Here is a 12,158-nt window from a genome sequence, read left to right as displayed (position 1 = left end):
GCTCCAGCAGGTATATCTCTCTAGTCACCCCCAAAACCAATTATTTCTTTGGCCGCCTCTCCGTCCAGTTCTCTGCTGCCAATGACTGGAACGAACTACAAAAATCTCTGAAACTGGAAACACTTATCTCCCTCACTAGCTTTAAGCACCAACTGTCAGAGCAGCTCACAGATTACTGCACCTGTACATAGCCCACCTATAATTTAGCCCAAACAACTACCTCTTTCCCGACTGTATTTATTTATTTTGCTCCTTTGCACCCCATTATTTTTATTTCTACTTTGCACATTCTTCCATTGCAAATCTACCATTCCAGTGTTTTACTTGCTATATTGTATTTACTTCGCCACTATGGCCTTTTTTTTGCCTTTACCTCCCTTATCTCACCTCATTTGCTCACATCGTATATAGACTTGTTTATACTGTATTATTGACTGTATGTTTGTTTTACTCCATGTGTAACTCTGTGTCGTTGTATCTGTCGAACTTCTTTGCTTTATCTTGGCCAGGTCGCAATTGTAAATGAGAACATGTTCTCAACTGGCCTACCTGGTTAAATAAAGGTGAAATAAAAATAAATAAATAAATATAGCTATACTGGTACCCTGTGTATATAGCTATACTGGTACCCTGTGTATACAGCTATACTGGTACCCTGTGTATACAGCTATACTGGTACCCTGTGTATACAGCTATACTGGTACCCTGTGTATACAGCTATACTGGTACCCTGTGTATACAGCTATACTGGTACCCCGTGTATACAGCTATACTGGTACCCTGTGTATATAGCTATACTGGTACCCCGTGTATACAGCTATACTGGTACCCTGTGTATATAGCTATACTGGTACCCTGTGTATACAGCTATACTGGTACCCTGTGTATACAGCTATACTGGTACCCTGTGTATACAGCTATACTGGTACCCCGTGTATACAGCTATACTGGTACCCTGTGTATATAGCTATACTGGTACCCCGTGTATACAGCTATACTGGTACCCCGTGTATACAGCTATACTGGTACCCTGTGTATACAGCTATACTGGTACCCTGTGTATATAGCCATTGATCTGGCTTTCGACTCTGTCAATCACCACATCCTCATCGGCAGACTCGTCAGCCTTGGTTTCTCAAATGATTGCCTCGCCTGGTTCACCAACTACTTCTCTGATAGAGTTCAGTTTGTCAAATCGGAGGGTCTGCTGTCCGGACCTCTGGAAGTCTCTATGGGGGTGCCACAGGGTTCAATTCTTGGACCGACTCTCTTCTCTGTATACATCAATGATGTCGCTCTTGCTGCTGGTGAGTCTCTGATCCACCTCTACGCAGACAACACCATTCTGTATACTTCTGGCCCTTCTTTGGACACTGTGTTAACAACCCTCCAGGCAAGCTTCAACGCCATACAACTCTCCTTCCGTGGCCTCCAATTGCTCTTCAATACAAGTAAAACTAAATGCATGCTCTTCAACCGATCGCTGCCTGCACCTGCCCGCCTGTCCAACATCACTACTCTGGACGGCTCTGACTTAGAATACGTGGACAACTACAAATACCTAGGTGTCTGGTTAGACTGTAAACTCTCCTTCCAGACCCACATCAAACATCTCCAATCCAAAGTTAAATCTAGAATTGGCTTCCTATTTCGCAACAAAGCATCCTTCACTCATGCTGCCAAACATACCCTTGTAAAACTGACCATCCTCGACTTCGGCGATGTCATTTACAAAATAGCCTCCAATACCCTACTCAACAAATTGGATGCAGTCTATCACAGTGCAATCCGTTTTGTCACCAAAGCCCCATATACTACCCACCATTGCAACCCGTACGCTCTCGTTGGCTGGCCCTCGCTACATACTCGTCGCCAAACCCACTGGCTCCATGTCATCTACAAGACCCTGCTAGGTAAAGTCCCCCCTTATCTCAGCTCGCTGGTCACCATAGCATCTCCCACCTGTAGCACACGCTCCAGCAGGTATATCTCTCTAGTCACCCCCAAAACCAATTATTTCTTTGGCCGCCTCTCCGTCCAGTTCTCTGCTGCCAATGACTGGAACGAACTACAAAAATCTCTGAAACTGGAAACACTTATCTCCCTCACTAGCTTTAAGCACCAACTGTCAGAGCAGCTCACAGATTACTGCACCTGTACATAGCCCACCTATAATTTAGCCCAAACAACTACCTCTTTCCCGACTGTATTTATTTATTTTGCTCCTTTGCACCCCATTATTTTTATTTCTACTTTGCACATTCTTCCATTGCAAATCTACCATTCCAGTGTTTTACTTGCTATATTGTATTTACTTCGCCACTATGGCCTTTTTTTTGCCTTTACCTCCCTTATCTCACCTCATTTGCTCACATCGTATATAGACTTGTTTATACTGTATTATTGACTGTATGTTTGTTTTACTCCATGTGTAACTCTGTGTCGTTGTATCTGTCGAACTTCTTTGCTTTATCTTGGCCAGGTCGCAATTGTAAATGAGAACATGTTCTCAACTGGCCTACCTGGTTAAATAAAGGTGAAATAAAAATAAATAAATAAATATAGCTATACTGGTACCCTGTGTATATAGCTATACTGGTACCCTGTGTATACAGCTATACTGGTACCCTGTGTATACAGCTATACTGGTACCCTGTGTATACAGCTATACTGGTACCCTGTGTATACAGCTATACTGGTACCCTGTGTATACAGCTATACTGGTACCCCGTGTATACAGCTATACTGGTACCCTGTGTATATAGCTATACTGGTACCCCGTGTATACAGCTATACTGGTACCCTGTGTATATAGCTATACTGGTACCCTGTGTATACAGCTATACTGGTACCCTGTGTATACAGCTATACTGGTACCCTGTGTATACAGCTATACTGGTACCCCGTGTATACAGCTATACTGGTACCCTGTGTATATAGCTATACTGGTACCCCGTGTATACAGCTATACTGGTACCCCGTGTATACAGCTATACTGGTACCCTGTGTATACAGCTATACTGGTACCCTGTGTATACAGCTATACTGGTACCCTGTGTATACAGCTATACTGGTACCCCGTGTATACAGCTATACTGGTACCCTGTGTATATAGCTATACTGGTACCCCGTGTATACAGCTATACTGGTACCCTGTGTATACAGCTATACTGGTACCCCGTGTATACAGCTATACTGGTACCCTGTGTATATAGCTATACTGGTACCCTGTGTATATAGCCATACTGGTACCCTGTGTATACAGCTATACTGGCACCCTGTGTATATAGCCATACTGGTACCCTGTCTATACAGCTATACTTGTACCCTGTGTATATAGCCATACTGGTACCTGTGTATATAGCCATACTGGTACCCTGTGTATATATAGCTATACTGGTACCCTGTGTATATATAGCTATACTGGTACCCTGTCTATACAGCTATACTGGTACCCTGTCTATACAGCTATACTGGTACCCTGTGTATATAGCCATACTGGTACCCTGTGTATACAGCTATACTGGTACCCTGTGTATATAGCCATACTGGTACCCTGTGTATATATAGCTATACTGGTACCCTGTGTATATATAGCTATACTGGTCCCCTGTGTATATATAGCTATACTGGTACCCTGTCTATACAGCTATACTGGTACCCTGTGTATATAGCCATACTGGTCCCCTGTGTATATATAGCTATACTGGTACCCTGTCTATACAGCTATACTGGTACCCTGTGTATATAGCCATACTGGTACCCTGTGTATACAGCTATACTGGTACCCCGTGTCCAGCTATACTGGTACCCCGTGTATACAACAGTATCGTTACTCATTGTCAGGGTTCTCCGCAGGATTTTTTAACAAGGTGGTGCTACTGAGTACGAGGGCAGAGCCCCACTCTGGGCTCAGAGATGTTTGTGTTTTCTTACACCTGCAACAGCCATGTCCTGCAATCTGAAGCAAAACATGTCCTAATATCTTAACACGTTTTACATAGTGGAGCATTCAGTCCACAAGATGGCGCAGCGCCTCTCACATTCTTTGAGGAGAACCCTGTGTTATCTTTATTATTTTTCTCTCTGCATTGTTGGAGGGCCATAAGTAAGCATTTCACTGTTAGTTTATGCCTGTTTACGAAGCATGTGACAAATACAATTAGATTTGAAGGCTTTAGATAAGTAATCAAATATACAGACAACTATATAATCATAGGCCTACGTAATAATTGTTAATGGCTTTCATGGTTTATTTAATCTAGTAAATTACACATTCGCAGATAAAAGCTTGATTGCTTTAGGCCTGTAGACCAATATATACAGTAGTTAGGTAGGTAGAACATCTCATTAAAAACATTTGGTTGAAACTGTGATCTCTATTTACCTAAGCAGTTTGCTAATTGAGTAGAACTATATCTAACTATCAGTAGATCTACATACTAACCTATTCTACATAGTTGTATCTCCGGTGTGATCCCCAGCAGTCTCCGTAGCCGATCATTCTCCTCCTGGTATTTCACTACCGTTTTCTCAACTGCACCGAAAATCTCCACAGCAGCCGTAGTTAAGCGCTCATTTAAAAACACACGCAACAACTGTAGTTTAGGCATATTTCAGACGACTGGGAGTTGGGTAGCCTATAGAGGTTACACTCGTTAATATCTGTCCAAAATAATCCCGATACGTTTCAATGGATTTTTTTCGGACCTAATCTTGTCGCCTGCTTTCCTACTTTTGGGACAACGACTTCTATTGTCAGGATTGAGTGACATGAGCATCTCATCATTACATACAGATCTCTGTTCACCTCCAATCCTACTTCCGTGTTCTAGTCGAGGAATTTTAGAATACTCCTTGGTTCTTTTGGAACCCGGAAACATACAACAGCGTCGCCAGATGGATGGGGGTTTATTATTGTGCAAGGCAGCCAGCCTACTGACCAGAGGTGTATACTACAAAGCATGTCCCTGAGTTAGCTAGCAAACTAGCCTAAAAATGATATATAAGCTTGAAATGGGCTTGGTCAATTTGACTAAACCAAAAACGCATATCAAACTTTAGCTGTCTCAATCCACCTGATTATCAGTCATTATTTTTGGTTGTTTATCAAAGTTATTGAACCCACTTTGTATTACAAACTGGGTGGTTCGAGCCCTGAATGATGATTGGCTAACAGCCGTGGTATATCAGACCGTATACCACCGGTATGACAAAACATTTATTTTTACTCCCGTAATTATATTGGTAACCAGTTTCTGATAGCAATAAGATACCTCAGGGGTTTGTGGTATATGGCAAATATCACATGCGATGAGTCGTGCCTAAGAACATCCCTTAGCCATGGTATATTGGCCATATACTACACCTCCTTGTGCCTTATTGCTTAATGATACCCCTCAGTCACTGGTGGTTGGTGGGAGGAGCTTTAGGAGGATGTGAGCCTTAGGAGGACGGGCTGGAATGGAATCAACTACTGCCCTCAGTAGTAAAGTAGTAAAGGGAAACGATAACTACATGTAGACAAACAGTGGTTATCATCAATATAGGATGATGTGGGATAATAAATTCATCATCAGGAGTCGACTGTATATCATTTCTCCATTTACGAGACTAAATCAATATCATCAATGAGCAGCATTAGGTCAGAATTGATGAGAAATACATTTTCTGGAAAGTATCAATACCATTTTTAATGAATCAATAACATCCGTCAAAACATTATCTCAATACCCTGAGAGACATTCTGAATCAATAACATCAGTCAAAACATTATCTCAATACCCTGAGAGACATTCTGAATCAAACGACCAGATATTCCTGTTTCTAACAGCATGAAAAAAATCAACAGACGTTGAACAGCAGATGTGTGAGATTCTCATAAAACAGTGGGACTACTTTTTTTGACCATTACCTCGTCATTCAAATCAAATCAAACTTTATTTACATAGAACGTTTTCCAAAAAAATAAAATCATCACACATTTAATTATCTCGACCCAACAGCATGAATGATCCAGAGTTGCTTTGCTTTCCTAAGACTGTTGTCTACACCTTGCCTTAGTATTCTACTGTTCTATTGTTGTTCTACTGTCATTCTAGTGTTATTCTATTGTTAGTCTACTGATATTCTATTGTTCTATTGTTATTCTACTGTTCTATTGTTATTCTATTGTTATTCTACTGTTCTATTGTTATTCTACTGTTCTATTGTTATTCTACTGTTCTATTGTTATTCTATTGTTATTCTACTGTTCTATTGTTATTATATTGTTCTATTGTTATTCTACTGTTCTATTGTTATTCTACTGTTCTACTGTAATTCTATTGTTATTCTACTGTTCTATTGTTATTCTACTGTTCTATTGTTATTCTACTGTTCTATTGTTATTCTACTGTTCTATTGTTATTCTACTGTTCTATTGTTATTCTATTGTTATTCTACTGTTCTACTGTTATTCTACTGTTCTATTGTTATTCTACTGTTCTATTGTTATTCTACTGTTCTATTGTTATTCTATTGTTCTATTGTTATTCTACTGTTCTATTGTTATTCTACTGTTCTATTGTTATTCTATTGTTATTCTACTGTTCTATTGTTATTCTACTGTTCTATTGTTATTCTACTGTTCTATTGTTATTCTACTGTTCTATTGTTATTCTACTGTTCTATTGTTATTATATTGTTCTATTGTTATTCTACTGTTCTATTGTTATTCTACTGTTCTATTGTTATTATATTGTTCTATTGTTATTCTACTGTTCTATTGTCATTCTACTGTTCTATTGTTATTCTACTGTTCTATTGTTATTATATTGTTCTATTGTTATTCTACTGTTCTATTGTTATTATACTGTTCTATTGTCATTCTACTGTTCTATTGTTATTCTACTGTTCTATTGTTATTATATTGTTCTATTGTTATTCTACTGTTCTATTGTCATTCTACTGTTCTATTGTTATTCTACTGTTCTATTGTTATTATATTGTTCTATTGTTATTATATTGTTCTATTGTTATTCTACTGTTCTATTGTTATTATATTGTTCTATTGTTATTCTACTGTTCTACTGTTATTCTATTGTTATTCTACTGTTCTACTGTTATTCTATTGTTATTCTATTGTTATTCTACTGTTCTATTGTTATTCTACTGTTCTATTGTTATTCTACTGTTCTATTGTTATTCTACTGTTCTATTGTTATTCTATTGTTATTCTACTGTTCTACTGTTATTCTACTGTTCTATTGTTATTCTATTGTTATTCTACTGTTCTACTGTTATTCTACTGTTCTATTGTTATTCTACTGTTCTATTGTTATTCTACTGTTCTATTGTTATTCTACTGTTCTACTGTTCTATTGTTATTCTACTGTTCTATTGTTATTCTACTGTTCTATTGTTATTCTACTGTTCTATAGTTATTCTAATGTTCTATTGTTATTCTATTGTTCTATTGTTATTCTACTGTTCTACTGTTATTCTATTGTTATTCTACTGTTCTATTGTTATTCTACTGTTCTATTGTTATTCTATTGTTATTCTACTGTTCTACTGTTATTCTATTGTTATTCTACTGTTCTACTGTTATTCTATTGTTATTCTACTGTTCTATTGTTATTCTACTGTTCTATTGTTATTCTATTGTTATTCTACTGTTCTACTGTTATTCTACTGTTCTATTGTTATTCTACTGTTCTATTGTTATTCTACTGTTCTATTGTTATTCTATTGTTATTCTACTGTTCTATTGTTTATTCTATTGTTATTCTACTGTTCTACTGTTATTCTACTGTTCTATTGTTATTCTACTGTTCTATTGTTATTCTATTGTTATTCTACTGTTCTACTGTTATTCTACTGTTCTATTGTTATTCTATTGTTATTCTACTGTTCTATTGTTATTCTACTGTTCTATTGTTATTCTACTGTTCTATTGTTATTCTACTGTTCTATTGTTATTCTACTGTTCTATTGTTATTCTACTGTTCTACTGTTGTTCTACTGTTATTCTACTGTTCTATTGTTATTCTACTGTTCTATTGTTATTCTACTGATATTATATTGTTATTCTACTGATATTATATTGTTATTCTACTGATATTATATTGTTATTCTACTGTTCTATTGTTATTCTACTGATATTGTATTGTTATTATATTGTTATTATATTGTTATTCTATTGTTATTCTATTGTTATTCTATTGTTATTATATTGTTATTCTACTGATATTATATTGTTACTGTATTGAGCCTATATTTTGGTACTTCATTTTTTATTTGATATTATTGTTGTCAAGAGGTGAACCAAGAGGTACGCATGTCATTGTACTGTACACCAGGGCTGTTCAATGGGCAGGATTCAGTTATGCTGAGCCACGGGGCACATGCCGTTACGTCATCAGGTCGAAAGTGGGGTGGGTGGAGATCCCTTCTCAAATGGAACAGTAATCTGTGCTGCTCAGTCATGTTGTGAACAAGGCAGAATGGTGCGTTGTTCAGAAACAGAAACATCTCTTTTCCATCAAATAAATGTTAGAATAATCAACTTTATTTCATTGGCAGATAAGAAAATAAATGACTTTTGCAATATGAAAACACAGAATCCTACTCATTATTCCATGTGCTTCTACATCACTTTGCTTTGAGCTTCGCCCGTGGGCTTTGATCGGGGCACCTGGGTCACACAGGGGAGGCAGCCCGGTTACAAAACCAATACAGTCAACTTTCACTCGGTGTAAAACACCTACACGGGCGCCCGGGCCAGATTAATAGAACCGCCTGTGTCCGTCCTGGAGGGCCAAAACACTTCTGGTTTCTAATCAAAGACTAATTCAAACAGGCGACACCCATCTTCTGACAAAATATGTATTTGTCCTGATTTCTTTCTTTGTGGACGTAATTTACATTCTTCAGCAGATGAGCCTTACAATTGAATATTTTACCACAGACTGAGCATCCATGTTGTTTATCTCCTATGTGAGTCAGTTTATGCTTCCCCTAGCGACTGAAGCTTTTCCCACAGTCACCACAGCTAAATATTTTCTCTCCTGTGTGAATCCTCATGTGATTGGACAGATCTCCTTTGTGTTTTGAAGGTCTTGCCACGAACAGGGCAGATACAGGGTTTCCCACGGTGACAGATACGGACATAGACATTCAGTTTACAGGTGGAGTTGTAGTGTTTATTGCCGAAGCTGCATCCACTGAGTCTCTTCTTGGGGAGAGTCACATGTCTCTGCAGGTCAGCTTTCAGAGGAAATATATATATTTTTTAAACATAGATGCTGTTGTGCCCTTGAGCAAGGCACTTAACCACCCCACAACAACTGCTCCAAGGGTGGTGTCCAACCTCATATAATATAATATATATATATATCTCTTTTCGGAGGAGTTGGCATAAAAGTGGAAGTCGAATTTCATTTGGACTTTGTGTGGAATTACTTACTGTCAAATTTGATTTACATACAATGTTTTGCAAAAGTCAATCGATCGCACATATATATTTCTGTAACCCAAAGCATGAATGATCCAGAGTTAAGAGCTTTAAGCTTTAAAATAACGAGACAAACTTTATTGTCCATTAAGTTGAAACTGAATGCAAATGTGTCGTTGGCACTCTGAGTTATAATCAAAGTATGAAAACAGACATAAAACACATTAAACATTTACATGTCAAAATGAAACAAACAATTAAACATCACTGAGAGGTACCAGAACTGTAATTGAGAACACTCAATCTGGTATTTGTGTACCACGATTCGTGTGAGTTTGCTTGCATTAAAACGTCATAGTATCTTAAGTAGGGAAAGAAACGGCCTTGCCTTTTTGTAGATGAGGTCAGTGTTTTACTGGAAGTTTGTGGTCGAAAATTGTCCCCAAGTATTTAAAATGTGTGACTTGCTCCACATCCTTCCATAGTGACAAGCTCGAGAGAAGGGCTTCCATTTCCCAACTTTCTTTCCTCCAAGGCACAGTTTTTTTTATTCTTGGTGACGTTGAGGTCAAGAAAGCTACTGTCAAACCACATCAAGAGGCAGTCAATGGACTGGGAGTAGCTGGAGATGGCCTTGACCTCCAGGCAAGCAACCAGAGCCATGTCGTCTGCATATTTGATGAGGGCCATATCACTGTTGCTTCCTAAGAGATTTGTCCACATCCTGCCTTTTTATTCACTTACCTGACAGATAATCTCTTTGTCCTAATGTTCTTTCCTCTTTCAGTTTCTGTCCTGTATTCTTCCTTTGTGGATTTTATCCACATGCCTCAGCAGATGAGATTTATGAGTGAATCCTTTACCACAGACGGAGCAGCCATGTGGTTTCTCTCCTGTGTGAATCAGTATATGCCTCCTTAGGTCCGCCTTCTGAATGAAGCTTTTCCCACAGTCACCACACCTGTATGGTTTCTCTCCTGTGTGAGTCCGTATATGTTCAGTTAGGTGTCCCTTCTCATCAAAGTTTTCCCCACAGTCACCACAGCGAAAGGAATTATCTCTGCTGTGAGTCCGTATATGCGTGGTTAGGTTCCCCCTTTGATTGAAGCTTTTCCCACAGTCTCCACAGCTAAACGGTTTCTCTCCTGTGTGAGTCCGTAAATGCATGTTTAGGTTCCCCCTCTTATTGAAGCTTTTCCCACAGTCACCGCAGGTAAAAAGTTTCTCTCCAGTGTGAGAAAATATATGTATCTTAAGGGACCCTTTATGCCTGTAGCTTTTCCCACAGTCACCACAGATAAATGGTTTCTCACCTGTGTGAGTCCGTATATGCATGGTTAAGACCTCCTTGCGATTAAAGCTTTTCCCACAGTCTCCACAGCTAAACGGTTTCTCTCCTGTGTGAGTCAGTTTATGCATGGTTAGGTGCCGCTTGAGCCCAAAGCTTTTCCCGCAGTCTCCACAGGTAAAAGGTTTCTCTCCCGTGTGTGTCAGTTTATGAATGCTTAGGTTCCCCTTCTGACTAAAACTTTTCCCGCAGTCTCCACAGGTAAAAGGTTTCTCACCTGTGTGAGTCAGTTTGTGAACAGTAAGGTGTCCCCTCTGACTGAAGCTTTTCCCGCAGTCACCACAGCTAAATGGTTTCTCTCCTGTGTGAATCAGTACATGTTCAGTTAGGTTCCCCTTCTGACTGAAGCTTTTCCCACAGTCACCACAGCTAAATGGTTTCTCTCCTTTGTGAATACTCATGTGCCTGGACAGATCTCCTTTGTATTTGAAGGTCTTTCTACAAACAGGGCAGATACAGGGTTTACCACCATGACAGAGTCGGACATGGGCCTTCAGTTTACAGGTGGAGTTGTAGTGTTTATTGCCGAAGCTGCATTCACTGAGTCTCTTCTTGGTGAGAGTCATATGCCTCTGCAGGTCAGCTTTCAGAGCAAATGTTTCACCACAGTCACAGCAGTGGCTAGTTTTTCTAGATGTGGTGCTGGGTTTGGAACAGTGTTCCCCCATTGGTGGGTTGGGATCCAATGGTGGACTGGGATCCAATGGTGGACTGGGATCCAATGGTGGACTGGGATCCAATGGTGGACTGGGATCCAATGGTGGGCTGGGATCTAATGGTGGACTGGGATCCAATGGTGGACTGGGATCCAATGGTGGACTGGGATCCAATGGTGGGCTGCTGTCAAGTCCTACTGTGTAGCTGCTTACAGCTGAACTGTGTCTGTAGGCATTGTTTTGATTACCTGGAGGGTCACAGGGAATGTTGAGACCCTTAATGTGGGTCACAGTGACAAAAGGTGTGAGTTTCACTGGTTTAGAGTCTCTCTCTCTGTTCTCCACATTCTGGGTTTGGGGAAGAGTCAAGGACTGAAGTGGGTCCTCCTGATCACATTCACTTTTCACACAGGAAGGAGTGAATATGGAGTCTTTGGTAACAAAGAGCCCTTGAAGCTGCTCTTCCTCCTGACTGGTCCTGACTTCCTCCTGTTCCTCTTTAATCTGTTTGGTCTCTGGGTCCTCCTGCCCCAGACTGGGGCTCCACTCCTGCTCACAGTGCTGCTGCTCAGGGGGAACCTCCTCTTCAGAGACAGAGAGCTGCAGGCAGTCTAGAGGGAAGGAGAGGAGGAGCAGAGGTTATTTATAACAGAATTTGGAATCACTCATGAATTATAGATCTCTATGATCTATACAGCCTGAGTGCAGACAGCTAGCT

At 39.6% G+C, this 12,158-nt stretch overlaps 1 protein-coding gene across 4 annotated transcripts in view; it reads right to left on the bottom strand.

Annotated features, from left to right (window-relative positions):
- LOC109880282 (zinc finger protein 37-like) overlaps positions 1–12,158 on the bottom strand; it is a 63,910-nt gene that overhangs the window by 12,160 nt on the left and 39,592 nt on the right. For 2 of the 4 annotated variants that reach the window (XM_031791718.1, XM_031791721.1), the window contains one exon: positions 8,287–12,051. The exons of 1 other annotated variant lie outside the window; for it this stretch is intronic. In XM_031791718.1, the coding sequence (XP_031647578.1) occupies positions 10,220–12,051 (1,832 nt within the window). In that variant the 3' untranslated portion in view covers positions 8,287–10,219. Of the gene's footprint in view, positions 1–8,286; positions 12,052–12,158 lie in introns of those variants that run through there. One more of the 4 variants, XM_031791719.1, reaches the window with a different exon arrangement.

This window comes from Oncorhynchus kisutch, linkage group LG16, assembly GCF_002021735.2.
Source record: "Oncorhynchus kisutch isolate 150728-3 linkage group LG16, Okis_V2, whole genome shotgun sequence".
NCBI classification, from domain to species: Eukaryota; Metazoa; Chordata; class Actinopteri; order Salmoniformes; family Salmonidae; genus Oncorhynchus; species Oncorhynchus kisutch.
This window is presented reverse-complemented; position numbering and strand designations above follow the sequence as displayed.